Source organism: Dermacentor albipictus, chromosome 1, assembly GCF_038994185.2.
Source record: "Dermacentor albipictus isolate Rhodes 1998 colony chromosome 1, USDA_Dalb.pri_finalv2, whole genome shotgun sequence".
NCBI classification, from domain to species: Eukaryota; Metazoa; Arthropoda; class Arachnida; order Ixodida; family Ixodidae; genus Dermacentor; species Dermacentor albipictus.
The window spans coordinates 317,545,698-317,572,135 of NC_091821.1; the positions used below are offsets into that span (position 1 = coordinate 317,545,698).

A 26,438-nucleotide genomic window follows, 5' to 3' on the forward strand; every position below is an offset into this window, starting at 1 on the left:
GTGCAACCTTGAATGGGATAACGGGTAGCGAACCTAAGCTGGTTGCAGAAGCATTTAATCAGTTCTTCACATTTATTTTCATTCCAAAGAATAAAGACGCTTCGGAGCTAACTCGACAATCGAGTGATGAAAGCAGCCACGGTACTTCAAAAGAACGCATAATGGCACTGCTTCTCAAATTAGACACAAAGAAATCTCCAGCTGCTGATTTGATTCTTCTTAAAACGCTACTGCGACTGGGTATCAAGGTTTCTGGCTATTATTTTTGACTTGTCACTCCACGAAGGAAATTAATCGCGCGACTGACTACTAGCGAGAGCGGTGCCAGTCTTTAAAGCAGGTAATAAGCTGTGTGTAGGGAATTATTGTCCCATTTAAATCACTTGTACGTCAGGTAAAATTCTAGAACATGTGATTGCAAAGCACTTAGTAAATTATCTAGAAAACAATACCCTGTTTTAAAGCAAACAACACGGATTTAGAAAGGGCTTGTTGACAGTAACTCCACTGTTCGGAACACTACATAACTTTGGAACAATTAACTCCCGGCAGCAAATAGATACAGTTACAATAGACTTGTCAAAGGCTTTCGGCAATATATCATATGAAACTAATGTAAAAGAATGTGTAACCTTGGTGTGGATTCTCAGATAATTAAGTGGGTTCAGGTCTACTTGCATAACCGAACCAATTTGTTGAAATATCTGGAAGCCATTCATCTACATGCCCGCGTCGTCCGGTGTGTCACAAGGGTCAGTTTTGGGACCTGTCTTATTTTTATTGTATATTAAAGATATTGCAGTGGGTGCCCATCCAATGGTTGATGTGAGATTGTTCGCGGGTGACTGCGTTTTGTTTTGTTGTGTGAGAAGTGTCAGCGACAAATAATTTTGAATGAGTCTGTGAAAGCTACTAACGACTGCTGTATTACATAGACACGAAAATTAATTTCGAAAGAACTACCTGTATGACAAAAAAAATAAGAAATCTCCCTTACAATATCCATATACCAATAATAAGCAAGAAATCAAGCGTTGCAAGCATGTAAAATATCTCGGAGTCACTCTTACTGATAATTTGAGGTGGGAAAAACATATTGGGAAGATTTGCGGATCCGCCCAATGTAAGCTTGGTTTCCTAAAATAGGAGGCTACGCAATGCCACTACAAATGTCAAGCTCGCGGAATATACTACTGTAGCAAAGCCAGCACTGGAATATGCAGGTATCGCTTGGGACCCTTACAGTCAAACCGAAATCAGTATATGAGAATGAGTCCAGAGGTTGGGGGCCTGGTTCATATTTTTGTGCTACGACAGAAAACAATTCGTAACTGCGCTCTTTGACAGGGCCGGTCTAAAACCCTTGTCTCAGCAAAGAAAAATAGCACGGCTGATATTCCTGTACGAGCGTGATAATAAAAACTTGAAAATAGACCGAGACGTATATCTACGAAGTCCAGTACGAGTGTCAGCTCGTACCAATCTCCCCCATGCCATTCAGCCTTACACACCTAGGCTTGACACATTCAAGTTTTCACGTCTAATTAGAACCACTGTTGAATGGAACAGACTCGACGCCAATGTGTTCACAGGGTGCCACTCAACCTAAATGTCTCACCCGCCGTGGTTGCTCAGTGGCTATGGTGTTAGGCTGCTGAGCACGAGTTCGCGGGATCGAATCCCGGCCACGGCGGCCGCATTTCGATGGGGGCGAAATGCGAAAACACCCGTGTACTTAGATTTAGGTGCACGTTAAAGAACCCCAGGTGGTCGAAATTTCCGGAGTCCTCCACTACGGCGTGCCTCATAATCAGAAAGTGGTTTTGGCACGTGAAACCCCATAATTCAATTCAACCTAAATGTCTCATCAGAGGCTGGAAATGCTTTTTGTGTAAATGTGTTTGAAATGTTCTTTTTCTCACTCTGTAACAGCCTGTCAAGGCTGTTTTAACAGTATTGGAAATAAAAAGGAAGCGATGCAATAAAAACATCAAGCCTCTATTTCCACTTCGTTGTCCGAATCTTGGCACTGGATTTCGACAGAAAGCACGTGGGAAGTTTTCTTTTTCTTTCCTCTGGCATGACCGATACACAAGCTGGGGACAATTGTGCTGGTCACAGCTATGTCATACGTTGACTCTATACTATGCATCTACATAGTTTATTATTATTATTATTATTATTATTATTATTATTATTATTATTATTATTATTATTATTATTATTATTATTATTAATATTACATAGTTTACATCAGGACCTTTGTACCTTTACAAAGTGTATTTACGAAGTTTGACTCTATGCGATTATGGATTAAAGCTTTTGATTATTTTTATTCTTCTATTTATACTGTGATCTCTTGTATTTCTTTTTAAATACATGTGTGTTCTTTACAATTTCGGTTCTGCGGGCCCATCAGTAGCCAAACTTTTTATATTGTCGCCAGTTATTAAACAACTATCTGTCGTTTCATTTTACGGCACGCAATTTTCCAGCGGCCCACACTGCTTGCGTGCTAGGCTAGGCATGCTAAGCATTAAGCGTACATTCTAGCCTCGCAATCTTGTCAGGCATGTCTAACTCCCTTAACACTGCAGATGGACGACAGCTAGGAGCTTGGCGCACTCGGTTCTTTCGCTCGTGCAGCGCTTCAGCCCTGCGCCTCGAATAGCGCTGCCATATTGTGATAATAGTTTGTTTTGACGTTCGATTCAAAAGCCGTGGCAAGCAGTGTATGCTTCTGGCGAACACTGAAGACAAGTTTTAGGCTGTGAGGAGGCACAAATGTAAAGCTGCGCTGCTCCTGGAAGCTCGCCGTCACCAGAGGCACAACAGTGCGGCAAGAAATCCCGTCATTGCACGTGTCTGGTCATACATCGAGACTTGCTAGTAAATCTTCTACCTTTTTTTTTACGCATTCTTCACAACAGCTATCTTCCCTTTTTTCCAATGCCAAGGTTACCTGCACACGCGTCAAAGCAGGAGGAACAGACATTCTCCAGAAATGGTAACCGTTTAAGGTAAAAACATAAGCTGGATAACTGGCGAGAGCAAAGCGATGGAAAAGCAAGAAGGATAAAAGAAGGAAATGCAGGGTGGTTATCCTAGAAGTGGCCCTCCGTTGACTATCCTAGGCAGAGGGAAGAGAGGATAAGAAAGAAAGCGAGTTTGTGCGCACATAACTGTGGAGGAGTGTTCGCAACATGGTCACCGGCAGTGTATAAACTGCTTTAAAAAATGCGTACAGCGGAGCTTTAGTGGCATTATGCATACATAAACATCTCGGCTGGGATCCCAGCATATTTTCTTTTTGTTTCCTGAGAACAGTCTGTCGAGTGAGTGGCTGATACTCCCATTGGCCGCTGAAAGAAGAGGATTGGCACAGAACATTTTAATAGTGTACTCACATCAGCAATCTAAACAAAAGAGACTTTCACATGAAGATCGAGACTTCGAGTAATCGACAGTGTTCGAGCAAGTGGTGTCTCAGGCTGCAGCCAACGTTTCGCAAAGGGAACCTGTCCACGTCGGGGCATGAAAGCCTTGATGTGAGACGCAACAACCTAGCTACCAAGAGGAGACAATAACAGGCGCGCGCGCACACAACCACGCAGATGACTGCCTTCCACGTTCCACGCTGGTTGTCTATGGTCAGTAATAGGTTAAACTAGATAAATGTCTGATTTATTTAGTAGTGAGGTGATGAAAGAGGGGAGACGAGGGCTCCGCTTTGTAGAGAACGAAAAGAAGGCAAGCGACCCGAGCAGATCTTCAGAAGAAGAAAAAAAAAGGGGGGGGTGCGGATGAGCACATTAGGGCCACGAGCAGATGGTGGCGAGGCGAGAAAGGAAAAAAAAGTGCGATGCGCATCGCTCGAAGGCTGATGAGCTTGCGGGATGAGGCGACGGCCACCTGGTCTTCGTGTCCGCTCGCAGAAGCCGATTGCCGGCTGCCCGAGACACGAGAAATCTGCTCCGGGAAATCGGAAAGAAAACAAAGCCAGCCGCGGCTGGCACGTAGGCGGACGACGAGGCTCTGAGTAGCGAGGGACAACGTCGCGGGAGGGCTTTCCAACCGAGCAGAATCTGCCGCGCAAACCAGCTAAGGGGCTTGTGTCCCCAGGCGTCACTGCGCCGCCCTCGCTGTGGCCCCCCGCGCGTGTGTGATCCCGCAGGGAGCGAAGGCACTGCGGGAGCGCCGCTGTCTCGCCGATCAATACGGACCGAGAACTTCCATGCCACATTCCTCTCGCGGGAGCTGTCTCTCGCCCGTCTCCTAGCGTGTGCGCTTTCCTTTAAAAACGTGTGCACGACACAGTCCAACAAAAGAGCTTACTTTGGAAGCAAGTATAAGTGATGGACTGCAGTAAGATGTGAGAATAGAAATATATTGCACATTAGGACTATTTTACTTGAGCTATAAGTATGGGAAAAAAAGGGAGGGAGGGAGGGAGGGAGGGAGGGAGGGAGGGAGGGAGGGAGTCGAGCTACACTGAGCACATGTATGAGTTAATGATAATGCCTACGTGTATTGATGATTCTCAACCACTTCTTACTTTCCAACGTCATCCCGTGTAAATGGCTCTTGGAGCATGAAGCTCACCATAATGCTTGAGATTCGCCATTCTTTTTTTTACGTTCTGCTTTTTTTATCCTACAAGAAGAGAAAAGGCAGTGATACGGTAACATTTATCTAAGCCTTCCGCTCATGGGACATATTTTCTTTCCTTCCTTCACTGTACGTATATACAATGAATGCAGGAAAGAAAAGTAATTCACATAACTATAAGGTCTGACGAAAATAAAGTTTTTCCTCCTCCCCTTTCATTCACTGGGGTTGCCCTTTATGATTTCGGTAATGAGATGCACAATGTTCAACACTGTTTCAGGTCCTAAAATGCGGTGTAGTAGCTTCAAGGCGTCAATTGATTTTCGTGCTTGCATGATTGTGGCAACATGACGAACACCGCAGTCGCGCATTACGATTCGAACTCCACACGGCGCGGCTGAGCGCGCAGCCCGTTCGTGCGATACCTCCGTGCTTCCCAAAGCTTTGGACCCCCTACATACACGCCGCTATCGACCCTGGTCTTTAACGCTGTTTTCCGTAACACAAGTCGTGCTTGTTGTGCTGGCCGGTAATTCAGGCCGTGCTCTGCAGAGAATACGAGGTGTGAAGAAAATTACTTGTTTTCTCGCACTCCCAAATTAATTAAGTGGTGAGCGTATTACTCATCTCACTAGTTGCGATATATATTATATAACCCTGTATCCGCCATACCATGAGCAATGATAATGTAATGCTCGTACCGAAAGCAATGCATAAGTAAGTAGGCATTAAGTATCTGACCATCGGAATTCGCCAAAGTTATGCAAGTGGCAGTAAAAATAATTGTATTGAATGGCTTTGGCGAAAAAGCAACGTTTTGTCCAATATATATGAATTCTGTTTGAAACTTACAGCAAGGCTAAATGTACTATGACAGCCTCATCTTAAGTATAGTCTTGAAAGGATGAAGAAAACATTCCAAACTTTTGGCGTAAGAAAAACACGGGATGTGATAAATTGCACTCACCGTATCATGACTCGTTAGCTTGGGCACGAAGTTAGAGTGAGATGAAAACAGACGGAAGGACAGACAGACAAGTTTTCGCGTGCCGTTCTTAGAATTTGCATTAGTGTAGTTCGAAAATAATCTATTGCAGCTAATTCAACCGGAAGTAAGAGTAGTGCAAATGGGCGGTGACTCTCTGTCCTGACTTCGGTATAATTGCTGTTACAGGTACATGGCAGGGATTACCAGTGAAAGGCAAGTGACTGCGCTCCGATCTCTCTGAAGCTGCTTAGCTTCTCCTGGCGCTGGGTATTTCCGATGCACTTGTAATTATCAACTGTTATACTCAATCAAAGGAATGTTGGGCGAGTGAGTAGTACATATTGCGAAAGCTTTGCAGCACTTCAGAACAGGGACAACAGAAAAGTGCGTTCCCTTTCCATACTCCCTGTTCTAACGCTCTACAAAGCTTCTGTTGATCCATGTTGATGGTCCGGGTGTGCGCAAGCTCACCAGGTAAAAAATGCTCAGAACTCTTAGCTTGTAAGGACTGCTTCCGACTGGCTAACTGCTTTCCCTCATTGTTTGGTACCACAATTATCCGATTCATCGCCATAAGAACTCGTATAACGTATATGAAATGCCCACTGAACAAGCCACGTGAGCCGCATTAACAAATTATTTTTCTTGCAAGAAGTGTTTGCAAGTGTGGGGCTGTTATATCGCTATTGATATGGCCTTTGTCAACGTCGACAGGGCCTGTTCACACGAACTACAGCGAACAAAGTGCTTCGTGAATGAGTGTCAAATGCCCGCGTTCACAAAAACCCGCTAGAGCAGTTCTTAGAACATGATCCGGTCGACCAGTCACAAACAGTTCTTCAGCACGTAAACATTAGCCAAATCAAGCTGTGTATAATGTAAGAAGGTCCTTGGTGAGAACGGCGGGAAAGCCAGGTTAGTATTATTAGGTTTGCATATATAAAACGATCATAGAGAGAAGAAATGAAAAGCGCTATGGCTGGTAGCCGTCACCAGAAAGGGCACAACGCATCCCTGAGATATATGGGAGGAAAATGAGCTCAGACAAAGGAAATGCGAAAGAAAAAAAAAGTGAAACGTTCGTGTACACGCGAGCACCATGATTTTATTTGTTCTATTATTGTTGTCGTTACGAGCCACATTATCTTTCCATGACGGATTTCGCGGATGCATTTCACGACGACTCCGTCCTTTTCGCAGCGTTGAATATCACTTCGGTAAACAGTAAATGAATGGTGCACGTCAACTATTACAGTAATTTAGACCCAACTTTGCACGCTTTCGGTGCAAAATTCACTATGGCTTTAATATTTAAGCTCGGCCTTTTTGACATACCGAGAAGGAGTTTCTGCCTGGCCGATAAAAAGGCAGCGCTGTAAAGTTGACGATATCGTACTTGACCCAGGGGAGAAAAACGAGAGGAAAAACTCGCTCCAGCCCTCGGCTCTCGAATCGAGTGATGGTGCGAATAAGAGGACGTCACTGGGAAGTAAATGACACAACGCATCAGGAAATACAGGCCTGCGGAACAAGTCGCATTCAAAATCTACAAAAGCATAACGAGCATTGCAAGTGAACCAGGAAATTACGAGGTGAATTTACATTTGAACATCACGAATTAACGTTCCTTAGGAACACTGATGATCCGCGAGGGTGCAGCATAAATGCTATCGTATGAAGTAATAATTAGTTTCCATCTCTACTTAGGACATCGTATGCACGCATGTTATCCTAAGAGAGACCTCCTGATCTTCTGTCGGCCCTTCGGAATATTTTATCTTGAGCTCCCAATTCACGTTATCTAAAGGCAGCTTCTCTAATCTTCTTACCGTCAGTGAAAATAAAATAAAGAAGAAAACGCCCCTCTGTTCTTTCTCTTGCCTCTGTTTTCTGTTCCTGCTTCGCTGGCAGTAATAAAATTTAGCTGAGCCGGTCGACCCTCGAATTTTGGAGACGCGCGCCAGTGCCGAACAAAAGACCTCCCCCCCCCTTCCTCTCGCTCTCCTTCTTTCTCTTTTTCCTTTTGTTTCGCTCGCTTAACATGTGCAGATGCGACAAGAGAGACAAAACTCGTTAATTGGTCGCACTATATCTGCAGACTCACTGAAGACAGGACATGCAACCCAAGGAAAAACAAAGGGAGACCCTCCTAAACGCGAAATATTCTTAATAAAGAAGCGTACTAATACCACGCCGGCTTCGCTAAACCCCATGCACAAAGCGCAAGAGCAAGCGTTAGGCTCAATTGGAGACAGAATTTACCCTCTTAATTAAAAATGGCGCGTGAATGACGCTGACATGGCCATTCACGATGCAGACAAAGTCATAGCCAATCACAAAGCATTCTTATAGGTGCAGGCGGCTTAGTATATTCGCCCCACAAATCTGGCTTCAAACACAACAGCTTCCACAACACTGTGCGGTTTCACTGAAGTACAGCACACGCGAGCAGGCCGGTGCCGCACGCAGATAAACGAGTGCAGCCGGAAAACATGAAAAGGGGGCCTCGTGTTACGCAGACATGGTTGCACTAGGAGCTTGAAACTGTGGTCAGTGTGCTGGAGATAAGCGACAGTAAAATACTAAACCGTTACCTTTTGTTAGCGCTGCTTTCACTTTTTCGCGCAGGAAACGACAGGTAAGTAACAAGCGAGTTGACTTGCTCGCTTATACACGCGTTTTTCATTATCGTACGACTCAAAAAGAAGGATCATTAGAAGTGGTTAGGTCTGAGTTAGCTGGTAAGCATTGTCACAGTGTTCAGCAGAGCGAATTTTACGCCGTTCAGAAGGAAAAGAAGCAAAATCAACTAAGCGCTAATATTTCGAGCTCTTGCCTTCAATTTCACCAAAGCACTCATGATGTGTCGTTTCAGGACTTAACGAGACGTCGAGTTCTAACCAGAGCAGCTGCAACGTTATGAAAACATACTTTATGCGAGAGCTTTGTACCTGTTTGTAGACACCAGTCGGACGAAAGGCGGTCAAATGAAGGTCGCCCGGAACTACTGATCCAATAAAAAAAAAAAAACATTCCATGCACGCCAATGCACCATTGCTTAACAGACCACCTTGTAGAATGGTAGATCAAATGAAAACGGAGTAGTGCTCAGAAAATGGTATGAACCATGCTTATTTAAACATAATATCTATGGACACTACGGGCGCGCAATACAAGAACGCTGACAGCACTTCTCCATAATGGTACTCAACGTCAAACAAGATAAAATATATGATATAATTCGATGTCCACAACTCCGTGTGTTCTGTTTTCAGTTGATGTATATATCAGAGTCATAAGCCCATCTGTAATCGAGGCATGCGTTCTGGCAAATGTACCCTAAATATAAGTAAAACAAGTGTTTCGTTAAACGGAACAAGCGGTGTTAGTGACGCCGCGCATAATCCTTTTTTGGAACAGGCAGTGTCTTTTTTTCTGTTTTCGCCAAATTAACTTACACAACGCAAGTCATTTGTCTCTCCAATGAGTCCTGCACGAAGAAAGCAGTCGTCAAACATGTGCAGTCTAAATAATAGCGATCGAAAACGCAGTTGTGCTCATGCAATTACAAAAATCTTTCCTGCAAAAGCATCTACTGCGGAAACCTTTTGTAGACGTTACCCACTGAGTCGGAAATTTGCCAGAAATTCTGATAATTTATTAATTGCTTCTGTACAGAAGCGTCGAGAAGCAATAAAGATAAATTTCCGTTAAACATTGATCAAACCATTTCAGCCTTTGCCGACGCGAATTCTCTTGCTTGCCTAGAAAATCTATAACGTCATCTACCTTAGCGAGGGTAGACGACGTCACCCTCCTATCCCACGTGGTCGAAGTGAAAACGAAACCAAGGAATATACTGAAACAAATTTTTGTTCAAAAATAAGATTTATTGAACGTATGGTAAAAAATTTGCACCAAAATTGTAGAAATGGCCGACGTTCATTGAGAACTCGTGCAAGCAAGGTTCGTAATGTCAGTATGTAGTGTTTTCTTTCTTCAAGGCAAGAAATAAAGAAAAGAAGAAGAAAACGAGATCTAACCTCCGCTAATTGCAATAAACTGTCAGGCAAGCTCGTGGACACGAGAAGAAAAAGATGCATGTGCTTAAGACGGTGTCCGCCATGCTGTTGAAGTGAAGAAGTAAAAAAGCCGTTCGCGAAGGCAGCGGCGTTGCCAGGGTTACGTCTATATATGCTGCGATATCGTTACTCTTGTCGCAGGATCTTGGAATTGTGCCTTGCTTTAGTATACTCTTGAGATTCCGTATAAGGAATTTTTCTTGTTTTTTCTTTCTTATTTTGGCACCTGTTTCTAGCCTCTTTAAATGTCAGGCTGTATGGCCCATTCACCTTCGCGGGCATGCACGCCATGATTGCCAGACTCATCATCATCATCAACATCGGAAACCGCGTGCGAACGTGCAGAACGACCACCAAACGTCTTCGAAAGCCACGACCGCTGCCGCTAGACCGCTTAGCAGCTAGGCTTGAAAAAGCTGACGCCAATGAACAAACATCGGAGCACTTCACCAGAGCCCTGCAGCTTTAGCGACTCGGGCGACCTACTTTCGGCGCCCAGTACCAAATGGAACCCGTCATCCACGGACGCCACGTCTTGCAAGCGTGGTCGCCGGACTCCGCTCAAGGTACGGTTGGCCGTTGGACCGTCACGGTATGGTTCCAACGTAACTTACAATGACGGCGTCCGCAGCAGCGACCTCTTGCAGCCCACGGAATACTCTTCGGGCTCCTTGGCAACGGAGACTACAGACGCGGAAGACACGTACGGGCAGCGCTCGGCTTACACCACGCAAGCCTCCGAGGCCGAGGGTATGCTCAGCGCGTACCAGCATTGCGGAAGGCTGTACGCTATGCAGCAGCAGCAGTTGCACCAGCAGCTGCAACAACAGCGGCAGCAACAGCAGCAGTTGCCTGGACTCCAGTCGACCTACATCGATGAAGTGCCGGATCCAGAATTTCCACCGTATAAGTACCAGCCTCTCCAAGGAACAAGCGCGCAGTCACTCATTGGACATGAAGGACCTAATAGTGCCACGCACTCAAGGTTTGCCCTGTCCACCCCGCCTGCCACACCGACACCCTCGAGCCCAGTTTACCAGCCAAGTTGTGCCTCTGACCTCTTTTCCCATTCCGGAACAAAATCGCCCGACACGCGGGAGTGGTCACATTCCGAACACCAAGCTCCTGCCGAAGGCGTCGCCGGAAGCGAAGTCTCGCCTGTGACGACGAGCGGACAGCAGGTGAACGTGCAGCCCGCGGCTTCTCTGCCATCGGCCACCGTGCTGAGCCAGGGCGCCGCCGGGGAGCTCACAGATATCGAGTGGCCACCGAAACGGCAGGGCTCAGTGGTAGAAGGCTCAAAACCCGAAGCTCCCTCGAACGACGGCGCCAGCGTTCGCGGATCGGCGCAAGCCGGCGTTACGGAGGGCGCCGCCGTCGACGGACTGCGGATTCTTCCGGCCAACAGAGAATGGCTGCTGTACCCGGTCGCGTTGCTGCTGCTCGGGGTAGCCATCGGCGTAGTCACCATGGTCGTCGTGCCGTTCAGGAAGACTGCCCTCACTTTCCTGCAGCCGTCCACGTGCACGACACCGACGTGCATGCAGAAAGCTTTTTACCTGAGCCACCTGCTTTCCTGGGACGACATGAGCCCGTGCGACGATTTTTACATGTTCGTGTGCCGCCGGTGGAGTAACCAGGCACCCGCAGCTTCCGAGGAGGGATCCCTCTCCTTTGACGACGACTACGCCGCAATTATAGAAGAAAAAATGTACGCCTTGCTACAGAACGAATCCCGAGCGGGACGCCTTAACGTTCAGGCGCTGAGTACACTGCTAGATAAGTGCGTGGACGCCAAGCGCATCGACGACGACGGCTGGAACCCGTTCCTCGAGGTCCTGTTCGATATGTCTCTCGAAGGCTTCCCCCTGACCCCTCCCGTGCGCCAGAGTTTGTCTGTATGGAAGCTGGCGGGAAAGCTGCTACGCCGTTCGGGCACAGCCGCCTTGCTGGACGTTAGCGTCGCCACTCAGCCGTCGACTTCCAACCAAGAGGTCGTGATGGTGGGATTGCCGGAAGTGATAAGCACTGCAGAGGGCGTGGATGTCAACGAGCTCATTCGTTTCTACACCAACGCCGCCTTCGCTGCCGTCAATGCACTGCGTAAAGGTTTCGTTCCAACGGCTTACACCATGGATATTGCTAAGTTTGCCAGCGAGCTCGAGAGACTGTACGAGATGAGGGACACAGGTAACTTCAAGGTCGAGACTCTAGCATCTCCGTCCCCATTGCTCGACTTCCTAACCGAAGCCCTGAAAGGGCTCCCAATATTCAATGGAGCCGGTTCAGACATTCTCATCGTTTCCCCGGCATTTGTCAAGAAAACAATACAACTAGTCGAGAAGACCGAGCCTCACACGGTGATCAATTTCTTATGCGTGCGGTTCATGATTCAGACGTCAGCCTTCCTGCCCAGTTCCGGGCTGACGGAGTTCTACAGCACGCTGGCTTACGGCAAACTGAGGTCCAGTGTGCCGCGCCAGAACCTGTGCATTCGCGTTGTGGAGAGGACGCTGTCGCATCTCTTTCTTTACGGCTCGTTCACCGAACTCAACCTGCACGCGTCGGCCACGAAGTTCTCTGACCTTGTCATGGATATCGTAAAAGAATTCCTCCACGGCATCAATGCATCTCCGTACTTCAACCACGCTTCAAGAGCAGCCATACGAACATTAGTGTCCAAGACCCGCTTCAAGGTTCTAGGTCCGTCCTGGGTGAGGGACAAGAACGCCGTCGAGCGCTACGCTAAGAACGTCCCGATGTTCCGAAGTAAGCGACCGTTGGACGCCTATCTGGCGCTCTGCGAGTACGCCTTCGTCGACGTAGTATTGCGCGGCCCATCTCAGCGCTGGCCCCTGTCCGCGTTCTCCACCCGATGCCGCTACGAGCTCAGCACCCGGAGCGTCTACGTGCCGGCGCTGCTTTTCAACGTCAGCTTGCCATTTGACAACAAGAACGCCGATGCGTTGCAGCTACCGCGCGCCAGCACCCGCCTAAGCAGGTGTGCGCTTGATATCTCGATGCCGAAACATTATCTGCGAGCCCCTAATTGGCACCTCGACAAGTTCACAATTAAAAGTTAGCTAATTGTTTTTATTGATGAATTATATGTCAGTAACCTAAATATTACTGGCGCTTTCTTAACAAGGCTTCAAACAGCATGCACTTGGTCTTATTCGCACAGTATAATCCACGTTTATCTTTATTAACATTTTTTTAAACAAGGTGCCCGATAGACGGGACACTTCTGTCGCGACACAGCCGGCCAGACTCAGACCGCCACGCCGTGCAGGTGCCTGTTCGACATGCTGATCGCCGTGAGCAACCTCACCGGCCTCGTGAGCAATGACGACTACGCACCGGAGCAGTGGCTGAACCGCGAGACGAGGCTGAGACTGCGACAGGCAGAGCGCTGCTTCGAGGAGCGCGACGACGACCGGCAGTCGCTCAACGAGCTGCGTGACTTGCTCGCGGCGCAGGTGGCGCACGGCCACTTCCGCCGCAGCGCCCAGACGTCGGGCGCGCTCCTCCCTCTGCGGCTGCCTCGCGGCGGCGACGAAGAGCCCGTGCTGAGCGAGGACCAGCTCTTCTTCGTCCACCTCGTGCTGCAGTCGTGCCACAAGCAGAGCAGCGACCAGAAGATAGCCGGGCCGCACAGCGGCGTCGAGTGGAACGTGGCGCTGCGCAGTTACGCAAACTTCTCCGAGGCCTTCCAGTGCCAGCCGGGCGCCGCCATGAATCCGGGAAAGCAGTGCCTCTCCTGAATTACTGCCGCGCCGGGTCCACTAAATTTATGGGCGTCGGAGAAGCCTGTGAACAGCTGGACTTGTTTTTATTGGGAAAGGGAGAAAAAAGAGTTTTCACAGAAAAGCTTCGCATCACCAAACAAGTTTCTCGACTTTATATATATCATAAAAAAGCACTTGTAGACAATACGTCCACACAGCCGGAAGTGCGCTTAGGATTCCGGGCTCTTCCTCTATGAAAGTCCCCGAACAGTTCGACTGCGATAGGGCAACGGAAAGGAAAAGATATATGGCCACGAAAACTCTGCAATGCCCAGCTGCCACGCCTTGTCGCGTGGCAGCATGGTTGCGTTACCCGAACAGAGCCTCGTTATAAGGCGTTTCCCTACAACACACTCAACCTGCCTACCGCGATCCGACTCGAATGCGACGTGACGAACCGATCGAGGACCTGTTGCACTTCGTTTAACTCGCCTCAGAACGATCGGCTCTGGGAGCGCTCAGTCCCACCGAGAATGACTAGGAATTTGCATTGCTAATCCCCATGGTGATTCGCAATGCAGATTGCTTTCAGAAACGAACGAATTCGGCGCAAGTACAAACAGCCTATCGGTCATCCTTTCAATGCTCAGCAGAGGGGCGACCGCAAGAGCCACGTTGCCTTCATCACTTCTCCTCATCAATGATAGGTGAACAAGCCGAGCGAATGAGCTGGTGCTGACCTGGGTCAATCAGCATGCTTGGTGGTGGTGGTAGTGGTAAATTATTGAAACGGGGAAGGTGAAAGGAGGAGGTGGCTGAGGGATAGGGCCCAAGTAAGGCCCTGGGCCTGCTTGGCCTTCTCCGCCTGCAATTCACCAGTTCAAGCTGTCGGTCGACGTCCCCGGAACTGAGCCAGGCTGTCCAGTCAGTTTCGCTGCTGACGGGGGGGATGAGAAAACGGGAGTGAGGTACATTCCCACATTATGTGTGTCAGTGTTCCTGTTTGTGAACAGAGTCTACATAGGTCGCTTTCCTTACCCCCTGTGATTTTGTTATTGTACTTTGGGTGTGGGTATGTGTTTGTCTGGAGACGCCTAAACGCGACCGCTTGCGTTTTATCGAGTTGCTTGGCCGGTGCTGGGAGCGCGCGACTCTTCAAGCGATGCCTATGGGCTATTTAGTGATAAGTCTCGCAGGGGTCCTCGTTTCTTTCCTCCTCGTTCACGCCATCCGTATCCGCGGACGAGGTTCGGCGCGCGAGATCTCGAGCCAAACTGTGAGCCAACGCGTTGCCGGGCACAGTCGCGTGAGCGGGGGTCCACACGAGAGTTTTCAAGCCACTTAGGGGGCGCCGCGTGAGGACATGGTACGCCTGTTTGGAAATTCTACCGCGGACAAAATTGCAGATGGCCTGGTTGCTATCGCTGATGACGGTATGCGCTTCCACGTGCATGGCCATGGCAATCGCGGTTTCCTCCGCTTCCACCACTCGGCCAGCCGTGATTGTTGTCTGTTCTATCAGTCCTCCGTAGTTATCCGCTACCACCGCGGTCATGAGGTGACAGCGAGGGTGTCTCGCCGCGTCTGTGTAGACCACTCCACCTTGGTGTTCCATTCTGTGTGCGAACGATGAGCGTGTTGGGACTGACTAAAGATTATGTTAGGTCATTCTCTCACGCTTCGTCCACTTTGTTTCTTCAGTGTGCACTATAGGTATTGTCTACAAAAGAAAAAGTGGGGCAAGCATTTCATTCGGATCACGTCGCGTCCTCTTTTGCTATTCATGATATAAGGTCATTTACCTATATGCCGATGTTGTAGCACACGAACTACGACGCTAGTCCAGATCTCCAATGCAGGTTTCGATTGCGAGCAAGCGTCTTGGCTCAATCTCACTACCGAGTCTTACTTTTTATGGGCTATTTGTTTTCCCCAGTAATGCTCGGCAGACAGACCACCCCAAATTTCAAAATGATTTCCCGGGTGCCACGAGCGTTGTGCTTCAACGCGCGTGGCATTACAACAGGCCTAAATTTACGCGCGCACACTGCTAAGTGAAGGCGGCTGTAACAGCTCAGAAACGGCACAGGGTCATACGTTTCAAGCGTCCGTTCCGTAATATGTCCTGTAGCAAACTGATTGTCTGTTTGTATGCTTGCTAGCTTCATCATTGGTAAGTTCGCTTATTTGCTCACCTTACTTACTCGATATGGCCCAATTAGCCGACACGTCGGGTCAAAGACAGCTTTATAGGTTCCTCTTCCGTTCGTTTGTTGTTCGTTTGCGTGCATATCGCAAATAATATACGCGTAAACAACAGAGCTCGCGCCCCAACTCGCGTAATGATTCGAGCACACAAGCGAACGAAACAACGGCAGGCTGCGCCGGGGGGCGAGTCGCACAGGATCGATGCGGGACACGAGATGCATCACGAAGTGCCTCGTGGGAGCGGCGCAATTCGTTTATGGCATAACCCAGGCGCCTATGAACTTCGTTTGAGCCGCTGATTGGCTTCGATGGAGCGGGAGAAGCGGCCGCCATCGATTGGCATCGATTGCGGACGCAAACTCAATGTTCGTGGGAATCCGTGGCACTCGAAATAACGGGGGACGTCGCCGACCGCCGCATTGGTGTGTGGCATTTCTTCTTGTGACCAGCTGCACACGCGTGTTAGTGACGCAGAAGTTCGCAAATCGTATGGGCACGTCAAACTCTATACCGTGTTCACCAGGGTAGGTGTTGCAACCAAAAAGTGAAGGGCGACATCCTAGAGGATTAATGTACATAGAGTGTCACAGCCTTGCAGAGTTAAATAACCATAGTTCATCGGTGTATAGACAACAACGCTACGTAGACCGCATGGTAAACGACACTCACGATACTTCGCGACATATTTTTAGAAATAGACTGTCAGTACATATAGACATGCTGTGCGAGGCACTGACTGGCCTGGTGAGCAGCTGTATTAGTATATTTTTCTTTAAATTAGGACTACTTGGCTTGTGCACGTGATATCTGTCTACCTGCCCACATTCAGGTGGGTGCCGAAGCTATGCGCTCATTTTGATACAGGACAGTAAAGAAAGCGACTCAACTCATTTTTATCGCAGTAATCATAACGAAAGTTTCACTTCACACTACAAAGACCAAAGCTGTCTTTCAGCATGACGCAGAAAAAAGTCATTACGCTAAATGAAGTTATCTGTAGTTTCAGTTCAAAGAAAATGCGTGTAGTAAAAATAGCAAAAAATATTCCTTCAAAGCTTTGTTCAGTTATTTTTCTACAGTGATGTGGCATCGCATCGGAAGTGCGGTGGTCGTGACTATTTCCCTCCATGCTTCTGCGCAGGCAGGCGCGCACATGTAATACAACGCTCACGAGCGTTCCTTCATCAAACCTGGTCATCGAGCGCGCTGCCGCATTATAAGCTGCAACAACAACAAGTGTTGAAAAAGCAGTTTCGTTACAACAACCCCAACATTTCGTTCACAGCCCCACCAGCATCACTCACAGCATAAAAACAAGTCCGACAACCGATGGCTGCTGTGCCGCTCCATGTAATGGTTGTCCAATTAAAAGAACTGTGAGATGAGCTTGCTACTGCTGATTTTTTTATTTTTTTCGTTAAAACGGAAAACACGCTAATTAGCCGGTTCTCAGAAATGAGCCGAATCTGCCGCGACGCTTTTCATCTGAGCCTAACTATATAAGCAGCACTCGTGGGTGCTCGCCAAATGGGTTTACAAAGGACATCGAGACCCCCCAGGGTGGCGAGAGGGAAGATGACTGGCGCCAGAGATATGCGTGCCCTCGCGCTCTCCTGTCGCGCGGAGAAGCCCACATCGTGCCGGACCGGCATCAGTATAGAGTGACGTGCTCCTGCTGTGCTTTCCTAAGTTTAGGGTGCCTCAAAATAAACGCTCTTCGTCGCAAACCGCGTGTTTCGTAAAACCGGTTAATGAGCCGCATATAGGCCTGCACCCCGACCGTCCTTCTGCGATCTGGGCACCTCGCAGCACTGACTGCCACCGCTCGGCGAAGTGGAAAGGGTCCGAGGGACGCGCTCAGTCGTAATGTATAGGAAGCCAGCGCCGTGCAACCGGTCAATAATTTTACTCGCTTGCGAATGAGTTCCTTTGTTTGCTCTTTTTTTTTTCCGCAGGAATACATGCTTTCACGAGCAGGCAGGCGCGCAGAAAATTAATGAGCGCACCAATGGTGCTCGTATCGGCCGAGAAGAAATGTGAACAGCAGCGACGGCCGCTGCATAGCAAAAATCCTGATTTAATGTTATGTTCGATGTTGTGTCATTGAGATTTGTCATCTAGTTTAGCCTTGTTGTTTAGTTTTCCTTGTCATCACGTTTTCTTCGGTGCGTGCTTGCAAGGTATAAAAAAGCAAGCGTTTTGACTGTCATTGCCTTTCTGGACATTGATAGATTATAATGCACAGTTGCCGGCATGGCGTCTTGATGATGAAAACTCTATATCAATGTCACGTTTTTGTAAAATAGATTACGATATTAAGGGTACAAGACCATTCAAACGGCCTTGATAACCCCTTCATCTTTGCCGTTTATTCTTACACTAGAATCTCAGTAAACAGAAATCGCTTAAACGGAATCGTCACTTAAACGGAAGAACGGCCTTATGTTGGATTGGTTTTGCATTAAAGCAATGCAAAAAGAAAAAGAAAAGAGAAGCTCGTTACGCGGAGCCACATATTCTACAACTCCGGGTAAACGGAACTAAAAATATCCACGAAAACAAAACTGAGTGGCCGATTTCTGACGCATCGTGAGAAGTGTCCCTCTTTCTGTCTTTCCTTTTTAGAATTTCTCGTCAGTTCTCCACGTACTTGCCTAGGCGGCTTTTGCTGGCTTTTGTTGGAACCGATGCTAATGTGGCTCTACCGTGGCTGGCTGTGCTTTCTTTGTGTTGGCAATGTCGGTGAGTTGTGAGTTTACTTAGCGTATCGATTGAATTCTGGGATTTTACGTGCCAAAATCACGATTTCATTATGAGGCACGCTGTAGTGGGAAACTCAGGATTAATTTTGACCACAAGGGTAACTTTAACGTGCCCCCAATACGCGGGACACGGACGTTTTTACATTTCTGCATTTCGGGCCCATCGGAAAGCGGCCGCCGCGTCCGGGATTTGATCCCGCGACCTCGTGCTTAGCAGCGCAGCACCATAGCCGCTAAACCCCCGCGGCTTAGCGTTTCCAATGGCGGCAAAGGAACGCTTGCATAATGCGCTCCCGTTGTAGATGAAGATCACAGTTATCGATGACCTCGAGAGGCGCTCTTTCACTAAAATGGCTACAACTTTTTTTAGAAGCGAACATTTTCTTTGCGAACCTCTCCGGGTGGCGTGACCGTGGGGACTGCGGCCTGACTATTCTCTTGCCGAATAGGCCAACCAATCACAGTGGAGTAAGCGAGCCGCGCGCGACGCTGGGTTCCTTGCACCACCGCCAGATGGCGCTTGCCTCCACGCATCCGTGGCAGTGGCGGTGGTGGCGGTGGCCTTGCAGAGAAAAGAAAAAAAGTACCAAAAAGCTCGCCCTCGCGGATCCGCGGCGGCGGCATTGTATTAGCCTCTCCACAATGCCTGAATAAAAGCTTTCCGGGACACTTTGCCGTCATTCAATAAACACAAAGTCGTGTTTCGACTCTTTATGCTCTCACACGACGCTTCGCTGTATATAGGTTCCAACTCGTTGGATCTGCCGTATTTTTTTAAGTAAATAATTTTTCTTCTTTCTGTATTTAAATTATGTGCTGCTAGCTCTAGTCAGCGGCTGCGTGCAAAGGGATGCATTGCAAGAAGCTTTATGATAAGCCCTGTCACACATATTGTATGCTGTTGGTAATATATGTAACCATTTCAAAATAACCTCTTGTGCACATATTGAGCTCAATATCTCGATAAATGGAACTCCTGATAAATGGAACTTCTTTCCCTAGTCCCTAGAGGTTCCGCTTAAAGACAGCCGACCTTGCGAAAGCAATTATACGGTTACCCCAGACGAACTTTCACCATCGGCGTCGCCTTGAGGTTCTTTATAATGTTCAGGTGAGATAAGTTCCTATCGCACCCCGCTTGCCGTATACTGTGGGCGTCAGCCGGCCCCGGCAAAGCGCGAGGTGCCACGACTTTCACCGCGGTATCGAGAAAGCCACAGCGTGCAGTGACCGTGCCTGAGGATGTGCTTGCCACTTCATCTCTGCATTTTCTTGGCCCCACTGACCGAAAAGAAAACAGTCCGGACCGCACAGTGCAGCCGGTATATTGCAAGCGACATAATCCGAAGCCTGCACTAGCGGCATAGGTCAAGTAGAGGCTGTCGTGCAATACTTAACCACACCCTCAAGCGAACAAGCCAAGAAAGCACTCAGCGTACGTATGCAGAATGCAACAAACAAGCAAAATGCAACAACAAGCAAAATGTCGCACTCTGCACCTAATGCTTTAACGCCGTTGCGGCGTGGCGAGCTTCGTCGGTAAACACATGTGTGTTTGCACAGCAGGGAAGGGCGGGGGGAGGGCGAGTTCCGTTTATTAAAAATGGATTTAGGCTTGCCGCTGCCCCGAACCACTTGTAGGATTATCTATACATGTCTGTGGCCGGATTAATTCTGCGATTGGGCTGTGATTAGGCTCTTCTGTTTCGAAAAATTGCAGATTTCTGTAATACCCAGAATTGGGGACTCGTTACGCTTAGCGCATGGCTTCCTGCAGTTAAGGAAAATTGCGATGTGTAGATGTCGTTGGCATTGCTGATTACAATGTGACATACGTACTTAGTAATCAATTGGCAAAGGCATTTTAGCGATTGCTTTTTCTGTTTCTTATTTTTCTTGTCGGTTTTAAAAAGAGGTTCAGTTATCTCCACAGACATACATGTATATATTTGTAGTTAATGCATTCTTGATTGCGGCAAGCCAACTGTTATAATAAAAGAAGTAAGAAAATTCGGGCAGGAACTCCCCACTCGGGAATGGTCATATAGTGCATAGCATTCTTTGGGATCATTGCTTATGCAGCTTATACTCTACCTTTAAAACCAAGACTGTCGTATCTTAAGAGATAAGCAACTCCAAATAATACCACGCACACTACGACTATCTGTCCAATAAATTCGCTTTTTCCATCAATCTTGGGCTTGGCAAATGAAAGTAATGTTGTTGCCCTTCTTTCTCCCACAATTTTCCCGCCGTAGCGCTCGCATGTGTTTTAACGAGTCCTCTTCAGAAGCTTCTCTCCCGTTGTTGCCGACGCATTTTTATCGTTGCTTACGTTTTCCGCTCGTAACCTGCCCGCGTAAGCTCCCGCCCGCGTTCTAACTGCACCTCGGTAAGGCCCAATCGAAACGAGCCAAGAAATTCATAAGGGTGTTTGTTCTATGCCGCTTGTCGATGCATGCGTCGACCCCATTATAAAATGTTACCGGTAAGAATTTGGCCACAGAAAGAGGGTAGCTTTGTGTATTCTGCTAACTCTCGTCTTTTTGATGTGCCACGTACAGTTGAACATTGTTTTATTACATGGCTGCAAAGACGCCATCCTATATTGGGATATCCTCCAATGAACTCTAAAGGAATACTTGCAAATCAACCCCCCATACTATGCGGTGCCTGCTACCAAGTAGGTGGCGGTAAGTGCAGAAAATTTGTGTATTCCAAGAAATCTACCTATTCAATCCTAGATATATAGCGCTAAGGGTTTTTGGGACACGAAATGGAAAACCAACGGAATGGAGCAGAATATAACCCCAGGCACCCAGCCAAAGAATTAAATTCTTTGTACACGATACATGGGCGTTTTTGCATTTAGCCCCCATCAAAATGCCGCCGCCACCATGGCCGGGATTCGATCGCGCGTCCTCGGGCTTAGCAGCGCAACGCCGATGCCACAACGCGACCACGGCGGATTACCCAAAGAATGATTCTACGCATTAAAGAACTTCAGCCAAATTAACAACTGATTCCACGCTCTTCAAGCTTTCTCGAAAAGTTCACCACAGTCTGAATCCGCCATGTTGCCTCATTTTATCAGATGAAATCGCGGAACTTACCAATGGCTCGAATACCTAGATCTGTCTCCAAACGATGCGTGCCATTTAGGAGCATCATTTCATAACGCGACCCGACTAGAAGGCTCGCCGAACATTATCCCGCCGCCTTCGACCAGAGGTACGACTGCACGTGTAACTCACATTGGAACCGCGTATGTTTTAGTAACTGTGAGTGAAGTGCGACCTGTAGTGATTTTTTTTTTCTGTTCTCACTGCCATTCTCTACCCCATGTGGTTGTTTCACCTTATAGTTTGTGGTATGTGATCTTGTCTAGTTCATTATTTCCTGTTTCCATCCCCTTCATCCTATCTTACATTTCTGTTCCCTTCTTAAACAACAACAACGACGACGACGACAACAACAACAACAACAACAACAACAAGGCCACATTCCATGCATTCCAATCGTGCCGTCGCTCCCGCACTCATCCTCCGATACAAGATACACTACAAGATACTTTCCGCAGTTTTACAACAGGAAAAGTAGTTACACAAGGTCAATTAGCTGCTCCATTAGTGAACAAAACTGATCTAAATTTAGATTATTTACAGCTTCGCTTGGTAGCGCATTCCAAGCGTCCACAGCGCGCGGAAAGTAGGAAAACTTAAACGTATTGCAATGTGTATTAAATGGCCGGATGCACTTATCGTGGTTTGTCCTACTAGACCGACGGCCAGGCGGATGAATATAGTCGTCTTTTCTGATGTTGACGTGTCCGTTAAAGAGGAGATAAGAAAACTTCATAGATGCAACATGACGCCGGCAGGAAAGAGTTGCCAAGTGCGCTTGATTGCGCATGTCCGTTGCACTGTCGTGGCAAAAATACTTTGAGTAGATAAACCTAAGAGCCCTATTCTGTAATCTTTCAAGTTTATCGCGAAGGTACTTTTGATGAGGGTTCCACACTATGCTTCCGTATTCTAAAATAGGTCGGACCAGAGTTTTATAGGCAGTTAATTTTACGGCCTGAGGTGCTTTACTCAGTCTTCTGCGTAGAAACCCTAATTGCTTGAATGCCTTCGCGCATGTATCGGTGATGTGCTTATCCCATTTTAAGTCTTGCGAGAATGTGACACCAAAGTATTTTACTTTGTCGACTTGTGTAATATTCAAGCCTTTAAGATTGTACGTAAATGATAAATGTCATTTTTTCTTGGTTAGGCTGATTAACGCTGTTTTAGAGACAGTTATTTCCATCCCCCACGTATTGCACAATTGGGCAATGTTTCTTAAAGAAGAATTAAGCTTTAGTTGGTCGTCAGTAGTGCGAATTACAGCATAAATCAAACAATCATCTGCGAAAAGTCGCAATGTTACACCTAATTCTGCACAAGAAGAGATGTCGTTAACGTATATAAGAAACCATGTTGGCCCTAAAACAGACTGTTGAGGTACCCCGGACAAAACGCTTAGGCAGTCAGAATCTTCATTGTTTAAACTTACATACTGGGTACGATTTGTAAGGTAAGCCGAAATTCATCCTATTACTTTTCTATTAATGGCAATCGACTCAAGCTTGGCTATTAATTTAGAATGAGGCACGCGATCGAATGCTTTCGCAAAGTCTATGAATCCCGCGACCTCGTGCTTAGCAGCGCAACACCACAGCCGCTGAGCCACCGCGGTGGCTATGTGGCATATAGACGAAGCAATGGACATATCAAAATTATCACTAAAGGTTCTAAATAAAGGCATCTGCAGTAATACGGTGTGTCGATATATTAATTTAATGCTAATCGTATTAACGTGGACAGTCATCGTGAGATCAGTTCTCCCGATTTTCGTTTTCACCATTTCAGGTTACAGAAAAGGATGTGTCCAGCGCTTAGTTTACGGAATTTCACTCCTAAAACGGTAAACTATTTTACAGTACACAATAAATGTTTTTCTTCTGCTTTCAAAATGGATTTATGCTTGCCGCTGCCCCGAGCCGCTTGTAGGATTATCTATACATGTCTGTGGCGGGTTTAATTCTACGACTGGGCTGTTATTAGGCTTGTGGGGATGTCGCGGCTAGCGAAGGACGAATCCCAACATAAAAACGCAACGCGTCTTTATTCGGCGAACGATGTCAGCGGACGGGCATACCAACGCTGCGTTTGTCACAGTAGCGGGTGGTAGAAGGCGGCTTTTCTTAGCCAGGCAGCCTGTTTTTATAGCCACCGTCGGTGACGCATACCTCGGGTGACATGGCGGTGGCGCTATACTTTATCGACCATGCAATCCAGCGTGCAGCTGTGGTATGCTTGGCCAGATGATAAGATGGAAGGTGCACAGAAATATGCGCAGAGTGTGTCGCCACAGGCTTTTCTGTTTCGAAATATTTCAGATTTCTGTAATATCCAGAATTGGGGCCTATTATAATTGATAGCATTTTGTAACCTATTTGTAAAGCTATTGTAATCTGATAGCATTTTCAGCCTAACACTCATAACGGTGACTAAGGAAACTTATAAACCATATAAAGCATCGCAACCGCACCACGTCTCAACTTCCGCATAAAAAACACGACATCGATTTTTGCTCGAACACCGTGACGCAAGGGTTGATAACCTTATGATTTTTACAGTAGCAACGTGTACGCCTCCTTAACTGCCTCTTTTATCGAAATACCACATGAATAGCGAATATAAAAGGCAATCCCTCGCAGTAAGCGAAAAAGATCATCGAAAGAAAAGAACAAAGCCATAAGAGGACGTAAAGAAGCGAAGCACACAAGCAAGTGGCCGGCTCATACGGAAAGCAAATAGACGCAGCGATCTATGTATGCTCATGTCCGTAAAAATATTTACGGCTGCCATTCGCCCGCTCGAGATGAAGGCGAAGCTTCTTGTTATACAGTTTCGACAACGTGCTAGCATAGCAGGCATTGACCGCTTTATCACTGAGCAGCCCACTGCTCGTACGCGTAAAGCAGTTTAAGACGGTGTTCACAGCCGCGCGGAGGGTACGTAACGTAAAGCAGCAGTACGCTGTGTTATCACATCCTGGAAGTCAACAGACGCCACAAATTGTAGTGTCACACGTACACACTCTGGATTATAGCGCAGAATTGTTTCGGCAGTGCACATCACACACGCAGATGGTGTAACTGTGTAGTGAGCTTAGAGATACAATAACGCGACCAACGTAATCTGTGAAAGCCGTAGTAAACGAAGGATAGGAATGCAGGGAGGCTGCGAATTCTTGACAAAACCAAGCTTCATTTGAGAATTGTGTACAAACGTTGATGCGTTAGTTGCCGTAAGAAATTGTGAACCGTTTGCTGAAGTTTCGATGTGAGAGAGACTGAACATTTTCGTCACAGAAATAATGGAGTGATTTCGAAATACACAAAATAAAGGACACGATGCAGTCGGAATGAAATGAGTGCCTCAATAGGAAATTATCTTTTTCAAAATCAGCATTTTAGTCAGTTTTTATCCCGCCTATACAGAATAATTTCTTTCACTTTGTAAACAGGTTTTTATTCTAATCCTATTGTAATCGTTTGCTAACAGGTCAACTATATAGTTCCAAAACCCACAGTTTATTTTCTCTCGTCGGTTTCTGTTGAGGATATCAGGGGGAAATCTACACAAAATGCCGAGATATCAAGCGTAACCAACTAACAATGACGCTATAAAGGTAAGTTTCATCGCCATCCAGAAGTAAATGGCCGAAGCTAGAAGGCCTGAGATGACCCGCGATATGCGTGTTAGTTACGAAATATGCCACCGTTCTCGGCGAAGCCAGTATCGTGCACGTCGGCGGCAGGCCTCCTTGGCGTCATTAAACGCCGAAAGCCTTGCGCGCGGTTTATGCTCGAAAACCGCCGCGCTGCAGCGATACGCCTTCAGATGCTAATGAGAGCGGCTCCGAAAGCGTAAAGCCGCTGACGGGGCCAGCAGCCTTTGCCTCGTTAGCGACATTGAATATGCGAGCCGCGTAAAGGCCTAATAACAACGCGCGTGGGTGCTGGTTGTCGTCGAAGGAAGTTGCCTCCGCATAAGCGCACACGCACCTGATGCCGCCGAGTTTGGGCGCGAGTTCTTTGTGAGGCACATGCTCGCGAAACTTTTCGTCGACTCTGCCTTTGTACTTTCTTTTCCCCGTTTTCATTCTCTCCACAACAGCTGCACGGATGACACTTAAATTAGTACCTCCACGTGATACACTAATTGCCCTTGAGAAGATTTGATCTTGAGGCGCTGCTTGGGACGCATTGCTTTCAGGTCGATAACCACAAGGCAGTGGCTGGCAAGAAAAAAGCAAAGGAAAATCCCGCCGACAGGGGTACACAGAAAGGCATAACGGAAATAGTACGCCGTCATCTAAAGAGCAGGCGTTGGCACTTCATGAAGGATCGCGTCGGCATGGCCGAGACCCGAATCCTCAATCCCAGCGCTTTGCTAATTATTTAGCAGGAGCTCAAGACGCTAAAGCAATCGCTCACTTGAGAAAAACTCAATAATGAGTGCGAAAAAAACAGCGATAGAACAGCCCGAAGTCGACAACAGGCAAACATCAACGTTGTTGTTATCTCGTTATTGCATCTTGACGTCAATATACAGACCCGATAAAATCAGTTTCTAGACAGTGCTGTGTGTTCGTATTATAAAATGCGTCCAGTTTTTTTTTAGGTCGTTTGCTGCACGTTACAGAATGTACCAGCCTACAGGCACAGTACAGTACGCTTCGACAATAATGAATTGGCACATATACTCAGCTAGTGTTAAACACACGTGCACATTAAGCACCTACAGAAATAACGTTACCTTTGTCCGTATACACTGTATACAGGCACTCTGAAAATATTTTCGGGGGACACCAATACAGCTGTTAAACTTTACCACTTGCAAGTCTCTCTCTCTCTCTTTCTTTCGGCGCATTACACGAGAATCAGTGGGAGGAATGACATGAAACTGCGCAGTGCTTTAGTTTGCAAAAGTAGCGCCTGCACGCAGGC

The 26,438-nt window shown here is 47.3% G+C and overlaps 2 protein-coding genes across 3 annotated transcripts in view; one reads left to right on the plus strand and one right to left on the minus strand.

Moving 5' to 3' along the window:
- LOC135904083 (high affinity cAMP-specific and IBMX-insensitive 3',5'-cyclic phosphodiesterase 8B-like) overlaps positions 1–26,438 on the minus strand; it is a 333,636-nt gene that overhangs the window by 156,662 nt on the left and 150,536 nt on the right. The gene's annotated exons all lie outside the window — the stretch shown is intronic.
- Positions 10,018–13,567, plus strand: LOC135904074 (neprilysin-1-like). Its single transcript, XM_065434671.2, has 2 exons — positions 10,018–12,679; positions 12,971–13,567. The coding sequence occupies exons 1-2, from the start codon at positions 10,104–10,106 to the stop codon at positions 13,440–13,442; spliced, it is 3,048 nt and encodes a 1,015-aa protein (XP_065290743.2). The 5' UTR covers positions 10,018–10,103; the 3' UTR covers positions 13,443–13,567.

Coding starts and splice junctions, on each gene's coding strand:
- LOC135904074 (XM_065434671.2), top strand. CDS start 10,104: ATGAACAAACATCGGAGCACTTCACCAGAGCCCTGCAGCTTTAGCGAC. Junction 12,680..12,970: donor GCCAGCACCCGCCTAAGCAG/GTGTGCGCTTGA, acceptor CACGCCGTGCAG/GTGCCTGTTCGACATGCTGA.